This window comes from Haliotis rufescens, unplaced genomic scaffold, assembly GCF_023055435.1.
Source record: "Haliotis rufescens isolate VD_foot unplaced genomic scaffold, xgHalRufe1.0.p SCAF_11, whole genome shotgun sequence".
NCBI lineage: Eukaryota > Metazoa > Mollusca > Gastropoda > Lepetellida > Haliotidae > Haliotis > Haliotis rufescens.
This window is the reverse complement of record NW_025963791.1, coordinates 11,498,095-11,523,927: the sequence shown is the minus strand read 5'-3', so window position 1 is coordinate 11,523,927 and position 25,833 is coordinate 11,498,095. Positions and strand designations below refer to the sequence as shown.

Genomic DNA, 25,833 nt, shown 5'->3' with positions numbered 1-25,833 from the left:
CTGCTGTAAGAGTGTGTTGTGGTTGTAGCCGGCGCTGCTGTAAGAGTGTGTTGTGGATGTAGCCGGCCCTGCTGTAAGAGTGTGTTGTGGTTGTAGCCGGCCCTGCTGTAAGAGTGTGTTGTGGTTGTCGCCGGCCCTGCTGTATGAGTGTGTTGTGGTTGTAGCTGGCCCTGCTGTAAGAGTGTGTTGTGGTTGTAGCCGGCCCTGCGGTAAGAGTGTGTTGTGGTTGTAGCCGGCCCTGCTGTAAGAGTGTGTTGTGGTTGTAGCCGGCCCTGCTGTAAGAGTGTGTTGTGGTTGTAGCCGGCCCTGCTGTAAGAGTGTGTTGTTGAAGCCGGCCCTGCTGTAAGAGAGTGTTGTGATTGTAGCTGGCCCTGCTGTAAGAGAGTGTTGTGATTGTAGCCGGCCCTGCTGTAAGAGTGTGTTGTTGAAGCCGGCCCTGCTGTAAGAATATGTTGTGGTTGTAGCCGGCCCTGCTGTAAGAGAGTGTTGTGATTGTAGCCGGCCCTGCTGTAAGAGTGTGTTGTTGAAGCCGGCCCTGCTGTAAGAATATGTTGTGGTTGTAGCCGGCCCTGCTGTAAGAGAGTGTTGTGATTGTAGCTGGCCCTGCTATAAGAGAGTGTTGTGGTTGTAGCCGGCCCTGCTGTAAGAGTGTGTTGTGGTTGTAGCCGGCCTTGCTGTATGAGTGTGTTGTGGTTGTAGCCGGCCCTGCTGTAAGAGTGTGTTGTAGTTGTAGCCGGCGCTGCTGTAAGAGTGTGTTGTTGAAGCCGGCCCTGCTGTAAGAGAGTGTTGTGGTTGTAGCCGGCGCTGCTGTAAGAGTGTGTTGTGGTTGTAGCTGGCGCCTCTGTAAGAGTGTGTTGTGGCTGTAGCCGGCCCTGCTGTAAGAGTGTGTTGTGGTTGTAGCCGGCCCTGCTGTTAGAGTGTGTTGTTGAAGCCTGCCCTACTGTAAGAGTGTGTTGTGGTTGTCGCCGGCCCTGCTGTAAGAGTGTGTTGTGGTTGTAGCCGGCCCTGCTGTAAGAGTGTGTTGTGGTTGTAGCCGGCCCTGCTGTAAGAGTGTGTTGTGGTTGTAGCCGGCCCTGCTGTAAGAGTGTGTTGTGGTTGTAGCCGGCCCTGCTGTAAGAGTGTGTTGTAGTTGTAGCCGGCGCTGCTGTAAGAGTGTGTTGTGGTTGTAGCCGGCGCTGCTGTAAGAGTCTGTTGTGGTTGTAGCCGGCCCTGCTGTAAGAGTGTGTTGTGGTTGTAGCCGGCGCTGCTGTAAGAGTGTGTTGTAGTTGTAGCCGGCCCTGCTGTAAGAGTGTGTTGTGGTTGTAGCCGGCCCTGCTGTAAGAGTGTGTTGTGGTTGTAGCCGGCCCTGCTGTAAGAGTGTTGTGGTTGTAGCCGGCCCTGCTGCAGCTGATGCAGGACCTGAAGGATGAGGGGAACACCCTGTTCAAGGAGACCATGTATGACCTGGCCTGGATGCACTACCGCAACGCTCTGTTTGTGGCGAGGATGCTGGAGATGAGGTTCTACTATGAAGTGAAGAAGGATTTCATCTCAACTCTCTTTTCTAACAGAGCCCTGTGTTGCTTGAAAAAGGTAATGTTTTGAAGTCAAGTATTCCCGGGTCTTTAGATAATCTACCAACATGTGTCATGACTTGAACATGATTTGTGTAGCTTATTCAGGGCTTATGTCAAAATCTTTCAAATTTATGTCTAACCCTTGTTTGTCAACACATCAATCTTTGAACTAGTTTAATGCCTCGAAGCTTTATTTACCATACTGCATCAATAATCCCTATGTTATGTGTAATTTGTCATGCTTTTGGGGGCTTGACATCATCAAAGTATGGGTACCGCAACGTTATGTGCATATATTTCAACTTTGAAATATATGGGACCAGAGTGCAACATGTTTTGTCTTGTGCAACTCGGTTTTCATGTGTGCTCGCACTTGGTACAAGTTAAATCAAGTTCCTTAAATCGAGCCTTGTTTTTGTTTAACCATGTTAACTGAGGCATTCGTTCATAAGACACAAATTGGATTCAAAAAAGGGAAACAGTTTGTCAAGTCCTTCAAAATATTTCCAATAAATGTTTCGAAACATGTCAGGGATTATGGGATAGAGAGGTGCACCACAGTAGATAGGGTACACATAAGAGACAAATGAATGTGAGATGGGGTGTGTTTAGTCTTAGTTCAATCGCTATCATACCCAGGCTACAAGATCATTTTCCCGAGCCAAGCGTGTCCACTAGCCTGTATCAAAGCCTATTTTCTACCCTGACAAATACATAGGCAATTGTTGGGGGTTTAAAAGATGAAAAAGACGTATTCTTGTCAACAAACACAGGCAGCGGTAAATCACTTTTATACGAAGGGGTACCAGTCATGGATGTTGATTTTGTGTAACGTTTTCTGATTGACTTTTGTGCGATAGACCTGTCATATTTAGCGCAGGAAAGTGAGCTTGATGTGACTTTGATAAAAAGGCTCATGGATGCTCTTGCTTCGGGAAGATGGGACGGTTTAGTTTTGTCGGAATTGTTTTCGAAACAAGTTGTTTGCCATTTAAAAATACCATTTCTTGCAGATATTTCAAATTTGGCAAGGATTGGTAATTATCTTCTTTCTGTTGTATAGGAATTGTATGAAGAGGCCGTGGCCGACTGTGATTCAGGTATGTATGATTTTTTGGTTTAAGTTACATACAAGACAATGATGCTTTTAACATGTTTAAGTGGTATGTTTCTGATATCTTTCAGTTATCATCTGCACTTGTTTAAGCAAAACCTACACACCTATGTTCCCACACCACAACTTGATGATATACCCGTGAAGATCTGGGTTAGAATAGGTCTTCAGCAACCCATGCTTGCTGTAAAAGACTATGCTAGTCGTAAGAGGCGACTAACGGGATCGGATGGTCTTTCTTGCTGACTTGGTTGATGCATGTCATCGTATTCCATTTGCATAGATCGATGCTCATAATGTCAATCACTGGATTGTTTGGTCCAGACTTGATTATTTACTGACCTGTCATATACATGATATAGCTGGAGTATTGCTGAGTGTAATCACTCACTCACTCAAGTTCATGTATTCTTACATTTGCTTCAGAAACGACAGCTGGGAAACTTATTGCTGCCAGCCTGGGGCCGAATATCGGCCACTGAGAAATAAACCTCTGTATGATCAAAATGGTTATATACATCACTTCATAATGTTAATGATGTGTCACATCTTAAAAAAATGTTTTAATTTTCAGCTATTAGAACTCAACCCACCAATCTGAAAGCTTACTACCGCAAGGTGCAGGCTCTCAAAGCTCTTCAGAAGTACCAGGATGCACTGCAGCTGGCACGGACTGGATATGCAAAACAGCCTGCAGTAAGGAAAACTTTAATTGTTCAATTCTCTGTATCTTGACCTTTATCAATGCTTTGTAGGTTGGTATGCACTACGTTCCTTTAGCACTGAAAAAAACCACAAAAAAACTGCTTTGCAGTGTAGTTGCGATCTTAAAACAATGCGATCACAGCCTGGTTCAAGTTAGAAGGGAGCCGGCATGTGCTATGACCAATAACAAACGCGTGCAACATTCTTTTGGCCATGTAAGGTGAGGTGAAATTAGGTTTAATATCGCGTCCAAGATAACTGTACTTACAGTGACGTGTGCGTGCGTGCATGCGTGTCGTCCAGTCGTTGTTTTAGCCCCTTAATGCTGAGTGCCATGCAGGCAGGGTAACAACAAGTACCATTTTTTAATGTCTTTTGGTATGACCTGTCCGGGAATAGAACCCCAACCTTCCACTCTACCACCAGACCACGCAGGCGGTCCTTGTGGCCATGTATACAGCATCAGTATGAGACAACAGTAAAAATAGTTATAGTATTTAAGTATATAAATCATCCCTAACATGGCTAAAATGGTTTGCAGCTCTACGGTTAATGTTCGCCATACAGATTATCCTGGTCATAATAAGGTCCTGGAGGTGTTACATGCTAGAGTTAGGTCTTTGATTTTTGGACGGTGGGGTAGCCTAGTAGTTAGAGCCTTTGCTCTTCATGCCAAAGGCCTGGGTTCGATTCCCCACATGGGTACAAGGTCTGAAGCCCATTTCTGGTGTTCCCATTGGATGTTGCTGGAATATTGCTAGAAGCAGCGTAAAAATACTCACTCTTCAAAACTCCTTGTCTGCGAGTATAAGGCACACGTCTCTTTGTACACAGTTTGGGGGAATGTGTGGATTATTTCGTCTGTTCAAAAAGGCCCGTGGCCTACAAGTACTGAATAAAGGAAAGTGAAGATGAAGTATGGATTATACACAAGAAATACAACACTAGCTCTATGGAAAGTTCAGGGATACTGATGTTGGAAGTTGTAGCCACTGTACCTTCATGTCCAGTTATTCTCATTTGTACACCCGACTGCCTCCATTGTCTAGAGGTAGAGCGTCCACCCAGAGAGTGGAAGATCCTGGGTTCGATCCCAAGCCGCGTCATACAAAAGGCTTTGAAAGATGGTATTTGTTGTTACCCTGTCTGGCGCTCAGCATTAAGGGGCTAAAAACAAGGACCGGCACAGCGTCAGTATACTGTGTCTGAGTGAGGTATTCATGTTAAACTGCGGCATGGTATCTCAGTGGGCTAGCACTGTAAATCGGCATCAGTCGGACAAGTGCAAGCAACCACACACGCGCACACACATAGCACTATAAAATTGGCATTAGTCTTGACTAGCTCAAACACGCATGCATGCACGTCGCTATATAAGTGCAATAATTTTGGAAGCGACGTCAATCCCCATTTCACCTCACCATTAGTACACCCACAACATACCAGTGCAGTCTGTGCCTCACTCCCACACACATATTAGTATGATTAGTGGCAACAATCATTGAAACACCACAGAATGAAACACATTTTGAAAAGAAGTATGTCATTTTAAAATATTACGAATTATTTATTGATTGCAATTAAATGTTTGTTTCAAATTTTTATCATCTCTTAAGAGTTTTTGAGAGTGATCATGACTTGCAACATAGAACAACCAGGGATCCTCTCCTAACACTATTTTTCAGGCTATCATAGCTGGTAGCAGTGCTTCCATTTACCAGCACAATAGGCCAAGTACTGGTACAAAATATGCGATGTACCAGTATCTTTAAGTGCTGCCATTCCAGTGGATCTGAACGCAAACACTGTAGACTCAAAACATTTTGGCCCAGATTCTACTTTGATTGTTACCATGGTAATGATACAATAGATATCTGGATGCTTGGATCAGTAGACAATACACAGTATGATGCATGCCTTTTGTTGCAGTAATAAGACATATTCCATCATGAAAGAGGCCAAGCCAAAACTTGTAGTAAACTTAGTCCACATTGACTCGAGCATTGTTAAGAGTTCTTGTACATCAGCAGATCAGTCCTTGGTGCCTGCATCATCAGATTTTTATTCATTTTGGTTCCATGTCCTTATGTTATGTCATTTAATATCATGTACATACTACATGATTTGTAAAACATGCATGTCCAAAATATAACTGCCTGCCCGCAGGTGCCTTTTCTGTCGGGCTGCATGAAATGTTTCTCCATCTGCCTGACTGTCTGGCAGATAATTTATATTCTACTTACGTCTTCAGTCTTCTTATAACTCCTTGTAGATTCTCAATTAATTGTTAGCATTATTTCAACTGAATCAAGACGTGATTTGTCTCTCTCTTTTTTTATGTGATTTTTCAATATTTATAATGTGTGCGTGCGGGCAGGTAACTTTGACGTTGGGCAGACAACACTTATGGGTCACCTGCCCCACTGTCTTCTTGGGTTTTAAAAACTTTTCAAACACTGAATTCTTGATGTCAAGATTTCATGCTTGCATTGTCAGCGGTAGAAACTAACACTTTTAGTCTACTAGTCCTTATAATGATAACATACAGCATGATACAGCCAAACCCTTAAAAATGGCAAATTTCTACTAGTCCTTATGATACCTTAACTATTGGGCAGTTTGGCAAGGACTATAGGACTAGTGCCAATTTCTAACGCTGATTGTGGTGACATTTGTCATATACCTCTCAATGATATGAGGCAATGTGCTATAGAGCCAACATGGAGATGGACATATCACAGGGAGTGTAATAACCAGACCCGTATTCAACCCCCTGCCGGGCTGATATGGCTAGTCAATGCATTTTGAATGGACGATCAATATCAGCCTGGGTAGTAAGAAATTAGGGTTATGTCCCTTAGCATGCTCAGTGCCTTGCTTTGTTGACATGGTTATAAACGTCAAGAGTCGACAAAGGTATAATGTGCAGTGTTCATTCTGGAGTATAGCATTATGGCCACATGTTTATTTCGGTTACACCTCAAGAAATATCGCCAGTTTGAGAGTGGTTTCTAAACTTCAAAAGACTCTTGTATCATGAACGTAACATGCACTTTTGTCAGAAACTTTCGTCAACTTGCTCCACTTGCTCATATTTGTCATAAGAGGCAAATAACGGGATCATTCTGGCCTGGTCCAGATTCGATTATATACAGACCGCCGTCATACAGCTGGAATATTGCTGAGAACGGCGTTAAACAACAAACAAACAAACACTTGCTCATATGTTGACCTCGGGAATGATCGGTGTGGAGGACAAACAATCTCCATCCCAATGATAACACCCTTGTTAACCACTCAGTTTAGAGCGCAGGGAAAGAGTCAGTGCTGTGGATGGTTTGTTTTCAAAACTTTAAAGTAGATTGACAGATTGCTGTGCTCACCAGTCTGTTGTGGCCAGGTAAAGCGTGATATTGACAAAACACAAAAGAGTGGTGAATGTGTTAAGGTACTTTTTTGGGCATAATATCCAAAACCAATTACAGAAACAGATTCACGCAAAACTCTATCAAGTGCCACAGTCAAATCATTACTCTGAATGTCAGCACCGGCTGAACCGCCAAAAGCAAGTAGCTGTGAGCAGGTTACCATGGTTACAGCTTGCTTTCCCAGTAATATAGGCTAGCATCATCTCTTTATGAATTTTCCAAGAAAAATACTAGTCTTTGTTTTCTTGGCAACTTTTATCATGTTTATTAAAATGAGCATGCCAAAAAGCCCCCCCCCCCCCAATTCCTTTGTGGCAACAGGTGTAAGCAGTGAATGTGTTAAACTCATTTTGGTGTCTGTCATGACCACCGTGTGATGTTTTGGGAATAAAGTTGAGTGTGATATAAGACCTGTCTCATTCACTGATAGGCACATCATTATTTATTCCCTATCAGTACAGTGAATCAGCTGTCACTCCATTGGCAGTGTCATGAGGCATGTGCATGATGTCAGGGATATAAATAGACTTGGGAATTCCAGTGTCATTGTTCAGGGTTTATTTTTGGACTTGCTGCAGGTATGTGGTAGTCAGCTTCAACATTTCTGTATATTTCACATCAAACAGGACAAATTTCAATAATTTAACAAATATCCCAACCAAGTGTTTCTGGCTACAGTTTCATGTAGTTGTTGAGGAACTTGTAGTTTGTATCAGGAATATCTGTGTCATGTCTAAACAGTTTTTTACAAAGCTATGATGTCAGGGAAGACAGAAATGATTTCAACTTCTCTATTCTGTCAGGGAGACATTTCGGTGATTTCAGTTAATTTCTAAAATTTACGTTTGTTTGATAGGCGTTTCTTGGAAGTTGACAGATCATGCAGATAAGATTACGGTAATAGTGACATTCGGTCTATATCCTTATACCGTTGTGAAGACTTAATACACTCTCGCTGGACAACAGTATAAGGATCTATAATAAAACGTCGCTGTTTCAGTATAATAATGAAGTTGTTACCCATAACTGGCTGCTTTGAATCCAGTTGTTTCATAGATTGTAACCTGAGTCAGTATTCATCCATGTCAATGTGTTAGCTCAGCATAATATTCAGTTATGGTTGAGAAAATCGATCAGACAAGGACATAACTGTTTAAAGTGCATGACTGGGTCGTTGTGACCTTCACCTTCTGTGACCTTCACCTTCTGTGGGGTACTGCACGTAGGCAGATTGGAATGTACCTGCTTGATCTGTGTAGACCTGATATCGTGTGACATGCTGTAATGTGGATTGTGTTTACATCAGCACTTGTTTCGATAGTTGACATATTGAAGGTGGCAGTCAATATTTTGTTTAAATAACTGAGTGTGATACTTGTAATGGTTTGTTACCGGTATACAATCTGTGTCAAATACTTTTGTCTAAACCCGTGAATATCCGAGTTAGAATAGGTCTTCAGCAACCCATACTCATCGAAAAAGGCGACTATGCTTGTCGTGAGAGTTGACTAACAGGATCAGGTGGTCAGGCTCACTGACTTGGTTGATGCATGTCATCGTATCCCAAATGCATGGATCTATGATCTTGATAACAATCACTGGATTGTCTGATCCAGACTTGATTATTTAGAGACCGCCGTCATACAGCTGAAATATTGCCGAGTGCAGTGTTACACTACAAACAAACATGCACATACAAAAGCTTTTGAGTATAGAAGCCCAAACCTTATTTTGGCGTCATTTTAGTAGATTTTATTCTTTGTGTATGGACGAGAAAAAGCCGATCTTACTAGACCAGAAGACATTTTACTAGACTTTGGCTTCAGAAAAGTAGTTGAAATCGCAGACTGTGTATACCTGTATACCTGTATACCAGGAAATTGTTAAATGATTCAAGTTGGGTAAATGTAGTGTATCTGATCCAGATGATGTAATCAGCCATCTGAACGTGATGGCGCCAAGCAGAAACATGATTATACTGGATTATAGAATTTGAAGTAGACCAGAAAACATATGCATCATATTTGCAGTGTTTTAAATTGAGCTTGAAGGTCAAGAGGCCCTTCTCATATCCAAATCTTAAAAGTTAGACATTGTAGGGTCCCAAGATTCACATACTATAGGAGCCAAGTTCAAGGCCCCTGTTTCAAGGCCCTGTTTTTGGAACACTTGACAGGTTTATGAACGCAGTAGATGAGCTCCTGATAATTATTTGGCTCTTGAGTATTTACTCACAAGTTTTCATTCACTTTGGGTATTCAGTATATGTTTATTTCCTCTGGTGCTGTCTATTGGATGCACTTTGTGAGGTAAGACCCGTTTTTTTACAATATTGATCTTGATATGAAGTGATATTCTAAGGTGGAATCTGATTGGTCAATAAAAGGGACATAACTTGTAATAGCCACTGGTGGCATGATCGAGCCACAAAATTCCAGTCTAGTTCAGCAAGGGTGCATTAGTAACTGATAGAGGGTAATTGTGGATGTTCTTGAACAGATTTCTTACCTTCTTTGGTATATTAGAAAGAGTACTCAGGATAATCATGATAATACAGACCATCATTATACCTCAATTAAGAATCTTTGAATTTCATTGGTTGGTCCATATCAGTGCTGGCCTAACAATAGTCAACTGACCTGAAAAGGTTTGGCCACATCATGTCACTGACACTCACCTAAACACTGACTCGTCACATGAAGAATATTGACCTCATCTGCTAGAAAACATGTGGTGTCTGCAAGTGACAATATATGATCCTTTCTTTCATAAGGTTAAAGTAAGAACAGGGATAACTCTAGAAAGGGGCTCTTGTGCTTTTGGCCCCTAAATGTGAAGATAAAGGGCCCACATTTTCAAAACCAATAGGGTATGCTAATATTGTGCTGTATCGGCCAGTGTGGGCATGACTCTTGAATATGTTAACTTTTCAGTTTACAGGCCCATGTCAGATAGCATGAATTTTCAGTATAACAAAACAGTTGATTACTTTCCTCACTCACCCACCGTCTGTCCGTCCGTCCGTCCGTCCGTCCATCCATTCCTTTCCTTGCGCCTCAATGACGTCCAGCTTGTCTGTTCATTTACCTGTACCCAGTGGGGATTCAGGGTAGAACAAGTACCCAACAACCTCTACTGGGCGTAAGGTCCGACCAAATAGATCGGGTTGTCTTATTGATTGCGTGTCCTCTTACCACATTGGTGTGGATTGTTGTTCACAATATTGATCACTGGTTGTCTGGTCCAGTCTCAGGACATGGCTTGAATGTTGAGTGCGCCTTTAAACTGCAAACCGACATTCATGTACCTGTATGTCTCCTCCTCTCTGTTCCAGGTGTTCAAGGATTTGCTTGACGAGCTGCAGGTCTTGTGTCAGCAACCGTCCCCAGATGCACCAAGGAAGACATCGCAGGTGTCCATCAATGATGCAAAACCTTCCGTCAAGAAGGACGCTGATAATGAGTGGCTTAGGGGCACAAATGCCTTGAAAGCAGAAAAGGTTAGTCCGTATCGAGACTTGAGGTTTGACAGGTCTGCAGGGTCTGTTTTACTCATGTCAGTCTACCTTTAACCACCAGCCCTCAGTCTCATGTAAGTTGGGATGGTGGAGTAGTCTTGTGATAGAACTGTTTGCTCTTCACGCCAAATAACCAGGTTCAATTCTGGCATTGGTCCATGGCTATATGTCTGCAATATTGCCAATGCGGGTTAAAAATGTTACTTCAGTCAACTCCAACTGTGGTCCAAACAATATGTGAAGGTCATTCTTAGTGTTCCGAGACATGATGATGAAACCCGAAATATTCCATCACCATCACCATCATCATCACCATCATCATCATCACCAACATCATCATCACCAACATCATCATCATCATCATCATTACCACACAATCACTGACTCACTCACATAAGTAAAGGTTTAGGTTACTACAGTGCAGTCTGTTGATGATAACCCTGATTCATGACTGAATGAAGCTTGTACTGTATTACTAAGTGCTACTGTTCACTCAGCATGCTCACTGACTGTTGAAACTTCCCGATTTCCTGCTTGTATCTACTGAAGATTAGCAACAGGAGGACTTCATTTACTGTTTAAGAGTTCAAACAGTTCTGATTTGTTGCTCAATATTAAAAATGTGTCATGTTCTTTATTCATCAGCAAAGAGAAGCAGCAGTGGCAAAGATGCCGAAGAAAAAGAAAGGTAATTTTCATGTTTCGTCAAAACATGCAGAGGTAAACGCTCAGCATATAATGGTGTTCCGTGTTTGATAGCTTGCTCATGCTATCAACCACTGGTTTGTCAACCCCGTTGGGAGATTCAGCATTTAATGGTATTCAGTGTTTCCTACCTGTTGCGTGTCGACTGCACTATGCCCTAATAGTATGCTCATGCTATCAACCACTGGTTCGCCAACCCCCGTGGGGAGATTCAGCATTTAATGGTGTTCAGTGTTTCCTACCTGTTGCGTGTCGACTGCACTATGCCCTAATAGTATGCTCATGCTATCAACCACTGGTTCGCCAACCCCCGTGGGGAGATTCAGCATTTAATGGTGTTCAGTGTTTGATACCTGTTGCATGTCGACTGCACTATGCCCTAATAGTATGCTCATGCTATCAACCACTGGTTCGCCGACCCCGTGGGAAGATTCAGCATTTAATGGTGTTCAGTGTTCCTACCTGTTGCATGTCGACTGCACTATGCCCTAATAGTATGCTCATGCTATCAACCACTGGTTCGCCAACCCCAGTGGGGAGATTCAGCATTTAATGGTGTTCAGTGTTGATACCTGTTGCGTGTCGACTGCACTATGCCCTGATAGTATGCTCATGCTATCAACCACTGGTTCGCCAACCCCGTTGGGAGATTCAGCATTTAATGGTGTTCAGTGTTTGCTACCTGTTGCATGTCGACTGCACTATGCCCTGATAGTATGCTCATGCTATCAACCACTGGTTCGCCAACCCCTGTGGGGAGATTCAGCATTTAATGGTGTTCAGTGTTTGATACCTGTCGCATGTCGACTGCACTATGCCCTAATAGTATGCTCATGCTATCAACCACTGGTTCGCCAACCCTGTGGGGAGATTCAGCATTTAATGGTGTTCAGTGTTTGATACCTGTTGCATGTTGACTGCACTATGCCCTGATAGTATGCTCATGCTATCAACCACTGGTTCGCCAACCCTGTGGGGATTCCAGTTAGATTTGGTCCCCAGCATGCTGGTCATATGAGACAAACAGGGGATCAGGGGATTAGAATCTGTGACTTAGTTGATTGCGTGTTATCATACACCGACAGCGTAGGGTGTTGCTCACAATATCGTTCTGGTCTGGTCCAGACTCGATTATTCACAGACCACTGTCATATAGATGGAATATTGCTGACGTCCACTCACTATTAGACATGTCAGAGATTCAGTACTGAAGGCATGTCAGCTGCAGTAGGTTCAACACTTGTCATGTCAACAACTTGCTCACTTTCTTTTTCAATTATATGATACTGTTGTTTGTGCACAGCTAACAAGACGAATGGTGTGAAGAGTGCCCCTGTGCCTGCCCCCGCCCCCGCCCCTGCCCACACAGTGGAGAAGGAGAGTAGCACGGAGGAATCGGATGCAGACTCAAGTGACCTTGGGGAGGATGAGAAGTTTGTGAAGCAGTTTCAGAGTGTGCGGACCAATGTAAAAAAAGCCCCCCCATTTAAGATCACCCAGCCTAAAGTGCCTAAGGAGGAGGAGGCGTGGGCGTTCCCGCACTCCCCCGACACAGGCGTAGACATGGTGCCCTTCGACGGCTTCAGGAAGGTGGGCCCAATAGGTTCCAAGGTGGGTGCTACAGACTGTACAGCCATCGTTATTGATTTCTAACATTATGGGGTACAGGTGGCCCAGTTGTTGTGAGACCTGTATCACTTAAGCTTTTCTTCCACGTGAAGCTGAAATATGTTCAGCCATTGAAGATCCGGTTCTTCATTAACCCTTGCTTGTCTCAGAGGTGAATATGCTTGTCATAAGAGGCGACTAACAGGATAGGCTGGTCATGCACGGTTGATGCATAGATCGATGCTCATGATGTCAATCACTGGATTGTCTGGTCAAGACTCGATTATTTACAGACCGTCGTCATATAGCTGGAATATTGAGTGCTGAGTTAAACAATAAACAAACTTGGTGCAGAATATGTGCCCATCATATCATGCCTTTCATAGAAGCTGATTCATATGGATTGAGTGTCTCCTGTGTAATGGAGCCCTGATTGATTGCTGCTCATGGTATCAACCACTGGTTGGCCTGGCCCAGACTCGATGTAGTAGGAATATTGTTGACTGCTCTTGTGATTATCACTATTCAGCGGTAGAAACTAACATCTTAAGTCCATCTAGTCCTTATGATGATAACATACAGTCATGCCCCGCTTATACGGACTTCAGATATCCGGAAACCTCGGTTCCCGGACAATTTTCATTCAAAACGAAATAATTACAATTTAAATTTACCCGTATGTACGGAAATTCAGTTTCCGGAACCGGATGGTCATTTTCATACACAAAACACTGAAATGCACACAAAATTGTCTCACTTACCCGGACAATACACTTCCGCTGGTGGTAATCCTTTGATTCGTGAGAAGTCAATTAACCAAGTGACACTGAGTTACGTTTGAGACGAGCTTGCTTATTGTACATGTAATCCCATAATTGCATAATTGAAGGGAAGTAACTCTTCCAGTAAGAAGCTGGTTTCAGTTATACGGAAATTCGTTTATACGGACGAATTGTGAAATGACGCAAGTGACCGTATAAACGAGGCACGACTGTATTGCAAAACCTTTAAAAATGGTAAGTTTCTACTAGTCCTTATAATACCTTAACTATTGGTCAGATTGGCTGCTCATATAATCTAGTTAATGTGGTTGTAAATTGTGTTATCCCACCCTGGACTCTAACTTGTAATATACCCCACTGTTTGTGTTGTCAGGCTGCTGCAGTTGTTCCGACCATGGGATTAGATGATTTTAAGGCTCCAGGTAAGTAGTACTGGTACAGTTTAGCTCCAGTGTCAAGGAGTATTCTTCTAGAGTCTGTGTCTTCAGACATGCTTGTTATGTTCAGCAGCCAAACTCAGATGCATGGACAAAGGACCAACTGGGATTGCTCTCAGCGGTGTGCTTCTGTGTGTTACCATGCTAATCATATAACTGAGTCTATCAGTTTGTTTGAAGTCCCGAAGGAAGTATTCTACACTGCATAGAGGGTACATCAACCCATACCCCCCCTCAAGACCGGTGGACAACTGATATTGTTTGATGCTTCTGAAATAGTGAGTGAGTGAGTATTGTTTTACGCCGCTTTTAGCAATATTGCAGCAATATCACGGCGGGGGACACCAGAAATGGGCTTCACACATTGTACCTGTGTCGGGAATCGAACCCGGGTCTTCGGCATGACGAGCGAAAGCTTTAACCACTAGGCTACCCGACCACCCCTTTCTGAAATAGTGGCTTGTGACTGTGGACCAGACTGAAAAATATGTTTCCAATGTTCAAATATAGTTGTATGCTTTGATAAGATTAAAAATCAAAATTTCATAATTCATTTGATTGACAAATAAATTATGATGTAAATGAATTGATATTTAATGGTAAAAAAATGTCGGTGAGAACTATATACTTGCTCTTCCCAAAACAGACTTTAATAAAGTTCAATAGGTTATTTTTATGTCGGAATATGTTTCCTACCTACGTATGAATTTTTTGAAAGCATCCTCTGTGGTGGGCATACCCCCTGAAAAAATTACAAATCAAGTGAAAATGGCAACTGTAAAACTGTTACTAAGGAAACCATAGCTTACATAACATGCATACTTTACCAAAATGGCTGAGGCAGATCGGACGCCCTGAAAGAAATGACAATGGTCATGATGACATCTCACATTTAAGATAGCTTATTACGGCTGTAATATTGCATCCATAATTCTCTTTTTTGCAATACAAGCATCAAGACATATTACTTATTAGCTGTTCATCATGTGATATCTTGGCTTCAGGGACAGTAGGTGAGACCCGTGCAGCCTCCGTTTCCCGTGCCAGCCCAGACAGAAGATCTCCCAAACCTGTTGCTAAACCACCTCAGATCGAAATAGACTGGCCACTCAAAGATGAGTTTGACTTTAAGTTGGCATGTAAACTGTGTTTCCAGAAGTTTGGCGATGGAGTCAAGGGTTACTCTTATAACCCCCACACACACAGCTGCATGAAGAACTTTTTCTTAATTCGACTCAAGGATAAGGAGACCTTAAACTGGTTGAGAGTTCGCCCTCGAGCCGAGTCACAGATCCATCGCAATGCCAGCTACAAGATCTGCCAGCAGTTTCAGAACTCCGAGCCGTGTCGTGTTGGGGAAGAACGCTGTACGTTCCCACATCACCAGCCCGAGGCTCGACTCTGGGCCATGGACCGGGACGGCAAGTTCATCATCGTGGAGTTTGTGGAGCATCTTAAAAAGATTGGAGTCGGTGAGCTTGCCTGTGAATGTTATTCATGAACGTTGTTGTTAATGTGCCACTTTAGACTCACAGAAGTTGGACTTTGTATGTTAGTAAATGAGTGAGTATGGTTTTTGCTTCTCTTGAAGCAATATTCCAGCAATATCACGGCTGGGGACACCAGGAATGGGCTTCACACAAGTATGTTAGTGGCTGAAATGTGTGTACAAGTGTAACAGTTTTAGCATTTGTTTGAAAATACTACTCTGTTTGCTGAAGTTCTGCCTGGCCACGTACATATTCATCTTAATGATAATGTTATACCTTTAGAATGACCATGAAACTATTCCCATGTTATTCATCGGTAGAATACTTCCCTTTTAACCCACGCTTCTTGTAGGAGATCATTATGAAGATCAGTTGGTGATGACTTGTCATTTTACCCTCACTTATGCTGTCATTGCTCCATTACCAAGCGCTAGGTGTTCCCTCAGGAAATGGGGGCACTGGTGGCTCAGTCGTCTAAGGCGCCGCGATTTGCTGTGCAGAGTTGCGTCCCTTGGGCATGCGAGAAACCTAGGATTGTGGGTTCGAATCCCGGTTCGCCCCGATTATGTTTCTAGGTTTGTCAGCACCATACCCGTGCTCGTGGGTTTCACCGAAGTGGTAAACTTCCGATACCTGCATTACTTCGAGCTTTCTTACCACATTAAGCTGACACGCCGTGATATGACTGGAAGACTGTTAAAAGCGGCGTTAAACCCAACTCACTCACTCACTCCTTTAGGAACTTGACTATTCAGAATCTGAGAGCTCCTTCAATCTAGTTTGTCTTGCATAGCCTTGATTATTTACAGGCCACCATCATGTAGCTGGAATATTGCTGAGTTAAGCAACAAACATATTCTACTCAAAAGAAGTTTTAAGAACAACCAATTCTTCCATATTACGATAGTTAATCTGTCATGCCATGAGATATTAAATATATGAATATGAGAGAATCAGGTGTTTTGTAACTTCTTTGGAGTAGTATATTAAACTCAACTCACTCATGCTAGGGGTTTTGAAATTAAGTGGTGTCCTGAGATGTTGAGCTTTGCTCTGACAACATTGATACCCATGAAGATCCGGGTTAGAATAGGTCTTCAGCAACCCATGTTTGCGTAACAGACTCAGGCTCACTGACTTTGTTGATGCATGTCATTGTATCGCAATTGCGTGGATCGATGCTGATGATGTCAATCACTGGATTGTCTGGTCCAGACTCGATTATTTACGGACCACCATCATATAGCTTGAATATTGCTGAATGGGGGCATTAAACAACAAACAAACAAACAAAACTTAATGTTGCACATGACAACTTAAGCTAAATGTGCGTGGGGCATTAAACAACTAACAAACAAACTGACAGTATTGGAATCTTAGAACTGCTAAATGTTCTACTTTAAACATCGGGACTATGACAAGGACCCATTGCCTTTCATCGGTTCAATGAATTTGTTCCACTATACTTCCAGACACCAGCATTGGCCGAGTGCCCGCATCGTCAGTGACTGACCTCCGCCAGAAGCAGCTGATCCCAGGCATGAACTACCAGAAGGCTCCCCCGACAGGTCCGATGAAACCACAAGTGCCTGCTGGCCCCGTCCACATTCCCCCAGCAACAGCCCCGCCTCCACGTCCGCACTCACCCCAGAAAGCTAAACAACCTGTGTTTGGTACACCACTCACTCCAGGCAGTGTTAAAGTTCCAGAAAAGCTACCCCCAACAATTCATCATCCGCCACCCAACTTTTCAGTTCCACCTCCCAACATGCGAGTGCCCCCTCCCAATATGACAAGTCCTGTTGCCTACACCCCCCCAGAAGAATACCGACTCCCCACACCTGCACATCCAGACGGAGATGCAGGCTCGATGGTTAAGATGGATAATCCTATCACTGACACCCATGAGTTCAAAGTTATGTGTAAGATGTGCCTGTGCTACAACAACATCCCGGGCCGTTACATCTACAGCCCCCACCCCCATTTGTGTGAAGAGAACCTCCTCGCCATGAGGGGCAGGCAGGGAAACAGTCCCTGGTTCCGGGTGCGGGAGCGGAAGAACCACCGTGAATTCCCTGGGAACTATGTCATCTGTAACAGTGTCACTTACAATAGGCTGGAATGGTGTCACTACGGAGAGGAAAACTGCAGCTTTGCCCACAACATCATTGAACAGATATTGTGGACTCTTGAAAAAGATGGAGGCAATTTTAATGTCACCGAGTTCATCATGCAGAACAGATCTTCAAGTAAGAACAGGGGCTTCTCACTCAATGAAATTCTCTCCAAACACGGCGGTTACTTCAGCTTCATCTGCCGCAACTGCTACTACAGCCAGCCCCCAATGATTGCCACTGAAGGTGGTAGTGGATTCTGCATAGGAATGTTTAAACATCTATGGCAGTCGGGCTCAGTTCTGGCTCACTTTGCTCCAGATGGCGCCGTCACAGTCATTAACAGCAGAGGATTCCTACACAAAACAGCATTCTTTAAAATATGCAGATGGCTCCATTTCTGCCGGAACTTGCTTTTGGGAACCTGTCGTTTCGCACACAGCATGGTGGAGCGAGATGTGTGGATGCTGGAGAGGGATACTGGGTTGAGCAGGAAGGAGATTGTCCAGGAGTCTGACATCTTGACCAGCCGCGGCTATACAGAAGCGCCTCCACCACCTGGGCTTGCTGCAGACACACGACGACCACCACCACAAACAACATCAGCAGCTCAGACCAGGATTGCAGCACCAACAACACCGCCACCGACAGCAGGGTCCGGTGACTGCCCTTACAACGTTCAGATCATCTGTGGAACATGCTGGAAGAAAGGAGCTAGAAACCCCCAAGATGGAACCAAGGACAGATGCAGCAAGGGACACAACCTGTGGCACCAGATCAGGATCTTCCTGGTTCTGCCAAGCTTGAAAGAGATTCGGGCTCTTCCAAGGAAGATTCCCACCAACTTCCACTTCATCATCTGCAAGTATGTGAAAGAGAAGAAGTGTGACTACAACTTGGGAGGGCCGTGTCAGTTTGCCCACGGGGAGGAGGAACTGGAGATCTGGAGGTGGATGTGCAAGAATAAAGGTAAAGGGGAATATTATTTAGCATGTATTTTATGAAAATATTGTGTTATACAGCGGTATCTGAGTGATGTATACACATTGCCTGGCGATTAGGTGCCTGATTGTTAAGAGCCTGGATTCAAAACCCAGATGAACTCAACCAAAAAAAGTACAAGAATCTGTACTTTGCCTGCGTTAGAAATTAGCAGTAGTCCTGTAGTCCTTGCCAAATTGCCCAATAGTTAAGGTATCCTAAGGACTTCTTGGAATTTCAATCCTGTACAAGGAATGTTTCCTGTTTCCAGTGAGAACTCTGGATGATCTTGCTGAGGTGTCTCGCAAGGCTCAGCTTGCCCGTGCTCCCAAACCAGCCATCACCCAGGGTGAGTCTGTGGTGTCCGTGCAGAAAGCTGCAGCCCGCGTCATGGCTCCCTCCGACCTCAACTTCAACCCCCACTACTGCCAGTACTGCGGCATACAGTCCAACAGTGAGAAGCAGTGGGACAACCACTGCGCCTCGGAGCGGCACATGTTCAACGTCAACTCCGACAAGGATCACCAGTGGAACCATCGACAGCCTCCCTGGGGAATACCCTCCTCCAGCTATGACCTCTGCTCAAAGTAAGTCCACCTTACCATGTTTGGTCATCTAATATTACCTTTGATATTTATCCCCCGCCAAACAAAGTTGGCGGGGGATATAGAAACGGGCTCCGTCCGTCCATACGTCTGTCCGTCACGTTTCGTTTCCGGAGCATAACTCATAAACCGTTCAATATTTTTTCCATGGCAACAAGATGGACTTAGGTTCTGTGAGGGTAGGGTTCGTTTCCGGAGCATAACTCATAAACCGTTCATTCTCTTTCTGATTAAATCCTCCTTGGGGCACTTATTGCATTTTCCTTGCTCAAGAAAATCTATATGACATAGTTGTAACCATTTTCCTTAATAAAAAATGTTACCACACAAAAAACTTCGTTTTTGTATGATATACGACCACCCTTACGGGGCCTCACCCCCAACGGCGCCTCACGCCAGGGGGAGCAACTCTCACCCAAATCACTTTCCTTATGTCATCTGTAAGAGACAGACGTGTTGATTTTTCACACAAGACAAAAATAAGAGAAATCTATCGTTCGACAAGAACCATGGCTGACCAAACTGTATGTATGGTACATTTCTTTCTTTGCAAAGGCGTAATACCTCGCATTGTGAAGTTATAGAGTTGTAATAATACGCCACGTGCACGGTACCTTTGAATTCAAATGGCCGTAATGGCGTCCATATTGTAGTTCCACGGGCTGATACATGTAACACCAAGGCCATTAAGAAACGGCTTGGGGTTTTGTTATATCATACAGCATTGGTCTACAATTTTTTCCTTTACAAAACCCAAGGTGGTGTGTTAATTCATAAACTACACTTACCTTTTTTACGGGTTTTTACACCTTAGCGCGTAACACGCCCCTTTGGTGTTATAATTATACTACACATTGGCTATTAGTATCGCGTTACAAATCGCATTCTACATTACGCCTTTGCTTCTAGTTTCACAATTTATGCACGTTTCTTTCCGATCTTTATATCGCACTGATACACGTTGATACCCTTCCCGCCCACCTCAGAAATTACGGTCTTGTTTACAAGACCTTCAAACTGTGTACGGGTTGTTCTAAGACAGGCACGAACGCTGCCGAATATGTCTGGCGGAGGACATTGCCTTTACCCCCCGGGGCCCCCAAAAGAGACAAGTTGACTTGTTCCACTTTAAAGAGGTCTATTAAAGGCGGGGGTAGATATCAGATCTACTAAGACATCCCCCCCTCCCCATCTAAAAAGGGTAAAAAAGCTGCCGAGATTGTCTCCCCCGCTCCCTCTCCGGGGGCCGGGGGAGAAGGCTCGAGGGTCCCCGTAGTAAGCACTGCACCCTCTCCTGCACTGTCTTTGGCAGACTTTTCTGCGTTACTTAAGTCGCAGATGGCGTCGATGATGGAGGAGGTAAAGTCTCAGCTCCGAGAGGAGATGCGGACCGAGCCTTCCCCGTTGTCGGCGCCGGACGCGGCTTCGAGACCTTGTGATATGCCCGGCGTCGGCCGAGGCAGGCAACTTGGTCTCGGGGACGATCTCAGACCGGGCTTCGGCGCCGGCTCGAGGTCGCTCCCCAGCGGAGGGGTGGCGGGCGCCGGCCCGTGCACTACCGACGCACAATTTTTCCCTAGCGGAGCCAGACGCCTCTTCCGAGGCCGAGGCTTTCACTAGTGGATTCGTAGCCAGGAGCCAGGGGGGTTCCCTTGGTCTCGGGGACGATCCGAGACCGAGCTTCGGCTCCGGCTCGAGGTTGCTCCCCAGCGTAGTGGTGGCGGGCACCGGCCCGTGCACTACCGACGCACAATTTTCCCTAGCGGAGCCAGACGCCTCTTCCGAGGCCGAGGCGTCCACTAGTGGATACCTAGCCCGGAGCCAGGTTGGTTCCCTTTGTCTCGGGGACGATCCGAGACCGAGCTTCGGCTCCGGCTCCGGCTCGAGGTCGCTCCCCAGCGTAGTGGTGGCGGGCACCGGCCCGTGCACTACCGACGCACAATTTTCCCTAGCGGAGCCAGACGCCTCTTCCGAGGCCGAGGCGTCCACTAGTGGATACCTAGCCCGGAGCCAGGTTGGTTCCCTTTGTCTCGGGGACGATCCGAGACCGAGCTTCGGCTCCGGCTCGAGGTCGCTCCCCAGCGTAGTGGTGGCGGGCACCGGCCCGTGCACTACCGACGCACAATTTACCCTAGCGGAGCCAGACGCCTCTTCCGAGGCCAAGGCTTTCACTAGTGGATACCTAGCCCAGTGCCAGGTGGGTTCCCTTGAACCTCCGGCACCTCGGCACCGGGACTCGGCCTCGGGCCGGGTGCAGAGACACGTGCGGGACAGGATTGTCCATGTACTGCCTCAGGTTGCTGCGCCCATGCCAGAGTCGGAGACACCCAACTTGACTAAGGTCAAGCAGGGCCGGCGGTTGCCCCCCCCTTTCCCGTGTGCGGTGCGGAGTTGAAGGCTGCTTACATATGCTTCGAGGAGCAATATCATAATGCATGCCAACAGCTCCGTGTGTCCGTACACTCCGCGTATCTGTCGGCTGTACAGAGGGAGTTAGCGGGAGAGGGGCCGGCCGACTCTTCGGAGTTGGCCGCGCAACTAACATTATCTTGCGCGGGACGCTATTCGTAGCTGTGCATCGCAGATGATGTGCGCTGTTATGTGCATGCGCAGGCGGTGGATGTCGGTATCTAAATACTCGACTTACACACGCCAAGACCTACTTGCTTTGCCGTATAAGAGGGTGCCACCCTCTTCCCTGGGGCTCAGCAGGCGGTCCGAGAGGCTGCTCAATTGTATACTTCCATCAAAGACTCATAAGGCCTTGTTGGAGGTACCAAGCGTTAAAACCGCGTAAGCGGGCCTCTCCAATTGTCCCCTCCTACGCTAACGCACGGGTCAGACGTCCACACCTGCTTGGAAGCCGCCGCTTCCTTCAGGTATAAGGGCGCCGTGAGGAGCAAGAGAGGCACGGGCCGGGGCAAGGCAGCTGGTCGAGGCCAACAGCTTTTTCGCGGGGCTGGGAACGATGGGTTCCCATTAGCGCCCGAAGAGCCCCGGGTGAACCCATAGTCGCAAGTTATCGGGAAAACTCATCCGCTCCTCCACTTTTCCGGGATAAAGCACACACCGGTGCCTGCTACCCGAGAGAAGGCGGAATTCCTCCGTGCCGAGGTCGACGCACTTCTTATGAAAGCTGCGATCGAACCGGGTCCCGAGGGACAGGAAAGCGAGGGCTTCTACTCGACTTGTTTCCTAGTCACCAAACAGTGATCTCAACTGTCGAGACAGGAGAATGGCTAACGTCAATAGACTTAAAATACGCCTATCTCCACATACCAATACATCCAGAGTTCAAGAAATACCTGAGGTTTTCTTTCGACGGGAGGTGTTATCAGTTCAGGGTTCTACCATTCGGGATCTCCACGGCCCCGAGGGTGTTCACCAAGCTGATGTTGATTCCCGCCCAAGTTGCCAGGTCAAAAGGTCGGTTCTGCCATCCGTACCTCGACGACTAGGTTACTAAGAGCTCTATTGCAATCCCTGAGTCAGATAGCTACACAAAAAGTGATAGATATTCTGATCACTCTAGGGTGGATGGTCAATCTCAAGAAGTCAGATCTGAGCCCCACTCAGAATCTAGTCTTCCTAGTGGCTAATTTCAACACGGTGAGAGGACGTGTATCTCTGTCACAAGATATCAAGTCCCTTAAGCGCAAGTCACACTGCTCGTACATGGCTCCAGTTACTGGACAACATGGCGGCGACAGTGGATTTGGTCTGGCGGGCGCGCTTGAGAATGAGTCCCATTCAACAAGCACTCCGTCGACTTTGGGCGAACTCGGAAGATCTCGAGACTGTGCTCGAGACTCCGTAGTGGCTCATTACACACCTCCAGTGGTGGACCGAGGTCGGGAATCACTCCCGTTCCGTCTCTCACAGTTCAAACAGACGCGTCACTCTCCGGCTGGGGAGGCGTTCTGAATGATCACACTGCCTCGGGACTATGGTCCCAGCAGGAGATCAAACTGCATATCAATGTGCTAGAACTGAGAGCGGTCAGGTTGGTGTTCCAACGCTTCCCGGATCTGCTTCGTGGCCAAGTGGTTCGTCTAGAGATGGACAACCAAACGGCGATGACTTACATCCGGAAGCAGGGGGGAACGGCGTCTCCGTCGCTTCGACGAAAGACGTGGCAGTTCCTACTATAGTGCGACTCTCACGATATCAGGGTGCTACCTGTTTATCTCCCGGGGGTGGACAACGTCCGTGCGGACGCTCTGTCTTGCCGGATCCTCGCTCCTCACGAGTGGAGGCTCGACCCGGGGATATTCGGGATTTTCTCCCTGTTATACAGGTCGTTACAGGTGGATCTGTTTGCGTCTGGGTTAAATAACCAGACACCAACGTTCTGCTCCCGAGTCCACGACCCGAGGTCGGTGGCACCGGACGCCTTTCAGCTAGATTGGACGGACAGTTCTGTGGGCATTCTCCCCAGTACATCTGATTTCCAAGGTCCTGTCTCAGCTAGGCACTCAGCCTGCGCGACTAATTGTGCTCCTGGCACCTCTTTAGTCGGCGCAGAGTGGGTTTCCAGTAATACTCAGGTTTCTGGCTCAGCCTCCTGTTATATTACCTTTACGACCGGACCTCCTATCCCAGAACGGGGCCCTCCACCCGAATCTCAGGATTCAATGGGTGGCTTGGCCACTGTCAGGAATCGCCTCCAGAAGAGCGGTATTCCTGCACGAGTTGCAGACACAATACTGGCTTCGCGGAGGGATTCGACAAACGTTCAGTACGATAGATAGGCCTGCTATGCGCCCAGGTGTGTCGATAGAGGGATTGCAGATCTTTTTTCTGCAGATCTCGTATCCGTGCTTGAGTTTCTCCAGTCGCGACTAGATGACGGCCTGGCCGCATCAACAGTCCGAGGGTACTCTACAGCTATCGCAGCTTTTCACGTCCCTGTCGACGGGGCACTTCTGGGTGCACACCCATTAGTGCAGCGCTTTTTAGCAGGTGTGGACAGGATCCGACCGCCAGTCCGGCGGATCAGTCCCCCTTGGGACTTGTCAATCATTCTCGATTGGCTGTCCGGTCCTTCCTTTCGGGATCTGTCGTCTCTCTCTCTTCAGCTGTTGAGCTGGGAGACGGCGTTCCTTGTGGTGGTAACGTCCGGCAGACGGGTAGGCGACATTCGTGTTATGTCAGCCGATCCCAAAATAACTGTCTTCCATGGGGTCGATAAATATCACCGGGACAGTCAGTTTTCGTCTACCGGACTATTACCGTCCTAGGGTCGCACACGATTCCACGTGAACGGCTCCTATTGAGCTACCCGCTCTTTCACAGCCTTCCTCGTCGGGGACCACTGCAAGACATGCTCATGTCTTGGATGTCCGCACGACTCTCAAGGCCTATATCAGCAGAAATATGGGTGTCCGTAAGGATAACCAACTATTTTGCTGTTACTGCGGTAGGAAGGTTGGCTCACCTGCGAGTAAACAATCTATCTCGAGGTGGATAGTTTCAAACATTTGTACAGCGTATACGCTTACAGGCAGGGACCCCCCTACCAGGTTGAAGGCTCATTAGGTTAGAGCAGTGGCTGCGTCAAAAGCGTACGCCGCGGCTCTGCCCATTGAGCAGATCTGCTCCGCGGCTATTTGGAGCCAGCCGAGCACGATTCATCAAACCTTACCAACTCGACAAACACTCAAGCGAGCGTACTCGGTTTGGTCAGTCAGTTCTCCGAACTGGGCAAAGTTCTAATCTCTAGCTGATTGAGCATTCGAGATTTTAGACAGTCTTCCGGTTATACTGCTCAGTAATGGTCCGGATTTTATCTTCTGCGGTCGATAAATATCAGTCCTTACTACTCGATAATACTCGTATTTTGCGCACGCACTCCTTCGATCCTCGGGGACCCTCTGGCCTAGCTCAGCGCTGGTTATGGTCTCTCGTGATCTACGCCCTTATATCACTTGTTCAAAAAAGTGTGGGGGGGTGGGAGGTGTTTCGAGTTCTCAACTTATGACAAGCCGCAAAAACAGGCTTTATCATAATATATGGTCGACCACGCCCTGTCTCTAGCCCCCGCCTTTCGACGGTGGTGCCTCACGATAAGGTTGGTTCCATTTATTGAACTCCATATTTTATTCTGTTGAATAATCAAATACGATGTATTTATTTACGCCTGTTGCTGACGGATGCCACTTCCTAGATTATCTTTGGGAGTCTGTCTTGATGCAATAAGTGCCCCAAGGAGGATTTAATCAGAAAGAGAATTTTACAAACCTGTAGAGGTTATGAATTCTCTGATGAAATCCTCCTTGGGGCACGGCCACCCACCTCCCCACATTCCGTCAGCATTTGACATATGGAAAGTGATTTGGGTGAGAGTTGCTCCCCCTGGCGTGAGGCGCCGTTGGGGGTGAGGCCCCGTAAGGGTGGTCGTATATCATACAAAAACGAAGTTTTTTGTGTGGTAACATTTTTTATTAAGGAAAATGGTTACAACTATGTCATATAGATTTTCTTGAGCAAGGAAAATGCAATAAGTGCCCCAAGGAGGATTTCATCAGAGAATTCATAACCTCTACAGGTTTGTAAAAATATTTGTTCATGAAACTTTGCAGGTCTGTCAGGTACGTGCTGAACTGGTGCCTTTTGCTATTTAGAAACTTGAGAAATTTTTATTTTTTATGTTTCCATGGCAACAAGATGGACTTAGGTTCTGTGAGGGTAGGGTTTGTTTCCGGAGCATAACTCGTAAACCGTTCAATATTTTTTCATGAAACTTTGCAGGTTTGTCAGGTACATGCTGAATGGTGCCTTTTGCTATTTAG

At 46.0% G+C, this 25,833-nt stretch overlaps 1 protein-coding gene across 3 annotated transcripts in view; it reads left to right on the top strand.

Moving 5' to 3' along the window:
- LOC124141190 (helicase with zinc finger domain 2-like) overlaps positions 1 to 25,833 on the top strand; it is a 68,730-nt gene that overhangs the window by 7,261 nt on the left and 35,636 nt on the right. The window contains exons 4-13 of one of the 3 annotated variants that reach the window (XM_048392239.1): positions 1,372 to 1,572; positions 2,620 to 2,656; positions 3,245 to 3,366; positions 10,138 to 10,302; positions 10,966 to 11,008; positions 12,329 to 12,636; positions 13,789 to 13,837; positions 14,857 to 15,324; positions 16,815 to 18,425; positions 18,709 to 19,024. In XM_048392239.1, the coding sequence (XP_048248196.1) occupies positions 1,372 to 1,572; positions 2,620 to 2,656; positions 3,245 to 3,366; positions 10,138 to 10,302; positions 10,966 to 11,008; positions 12,329 to 12,636; positions 13,789 to 13,837; positions 14,857 to 15,324; positions 16,815 to 18,425; positions 18,709 to 19,024 (3,320 nt within the window). Of the gene's footprint in view, positions 1 to 1,371; positions 1,573 to 2,619; positions 2,657 to 3,244; positions 3,367 to 7,351; positions 7,382 to 8,045; positions 8,139 to 10,137; positions 10,303 to 10,965; positions 11,009 to 12,328; positions 12,637 to 13,788; positions 13,838 to 14,856; positions 15,325 to 16,814; positions 18,426 to 18,708; positions 19,025 to 25,833 lie in introns of those variants that run through there. The other 2 variants (XM_048392241.1, XM_048392240.1) reach the window with 2 other exon arrangements.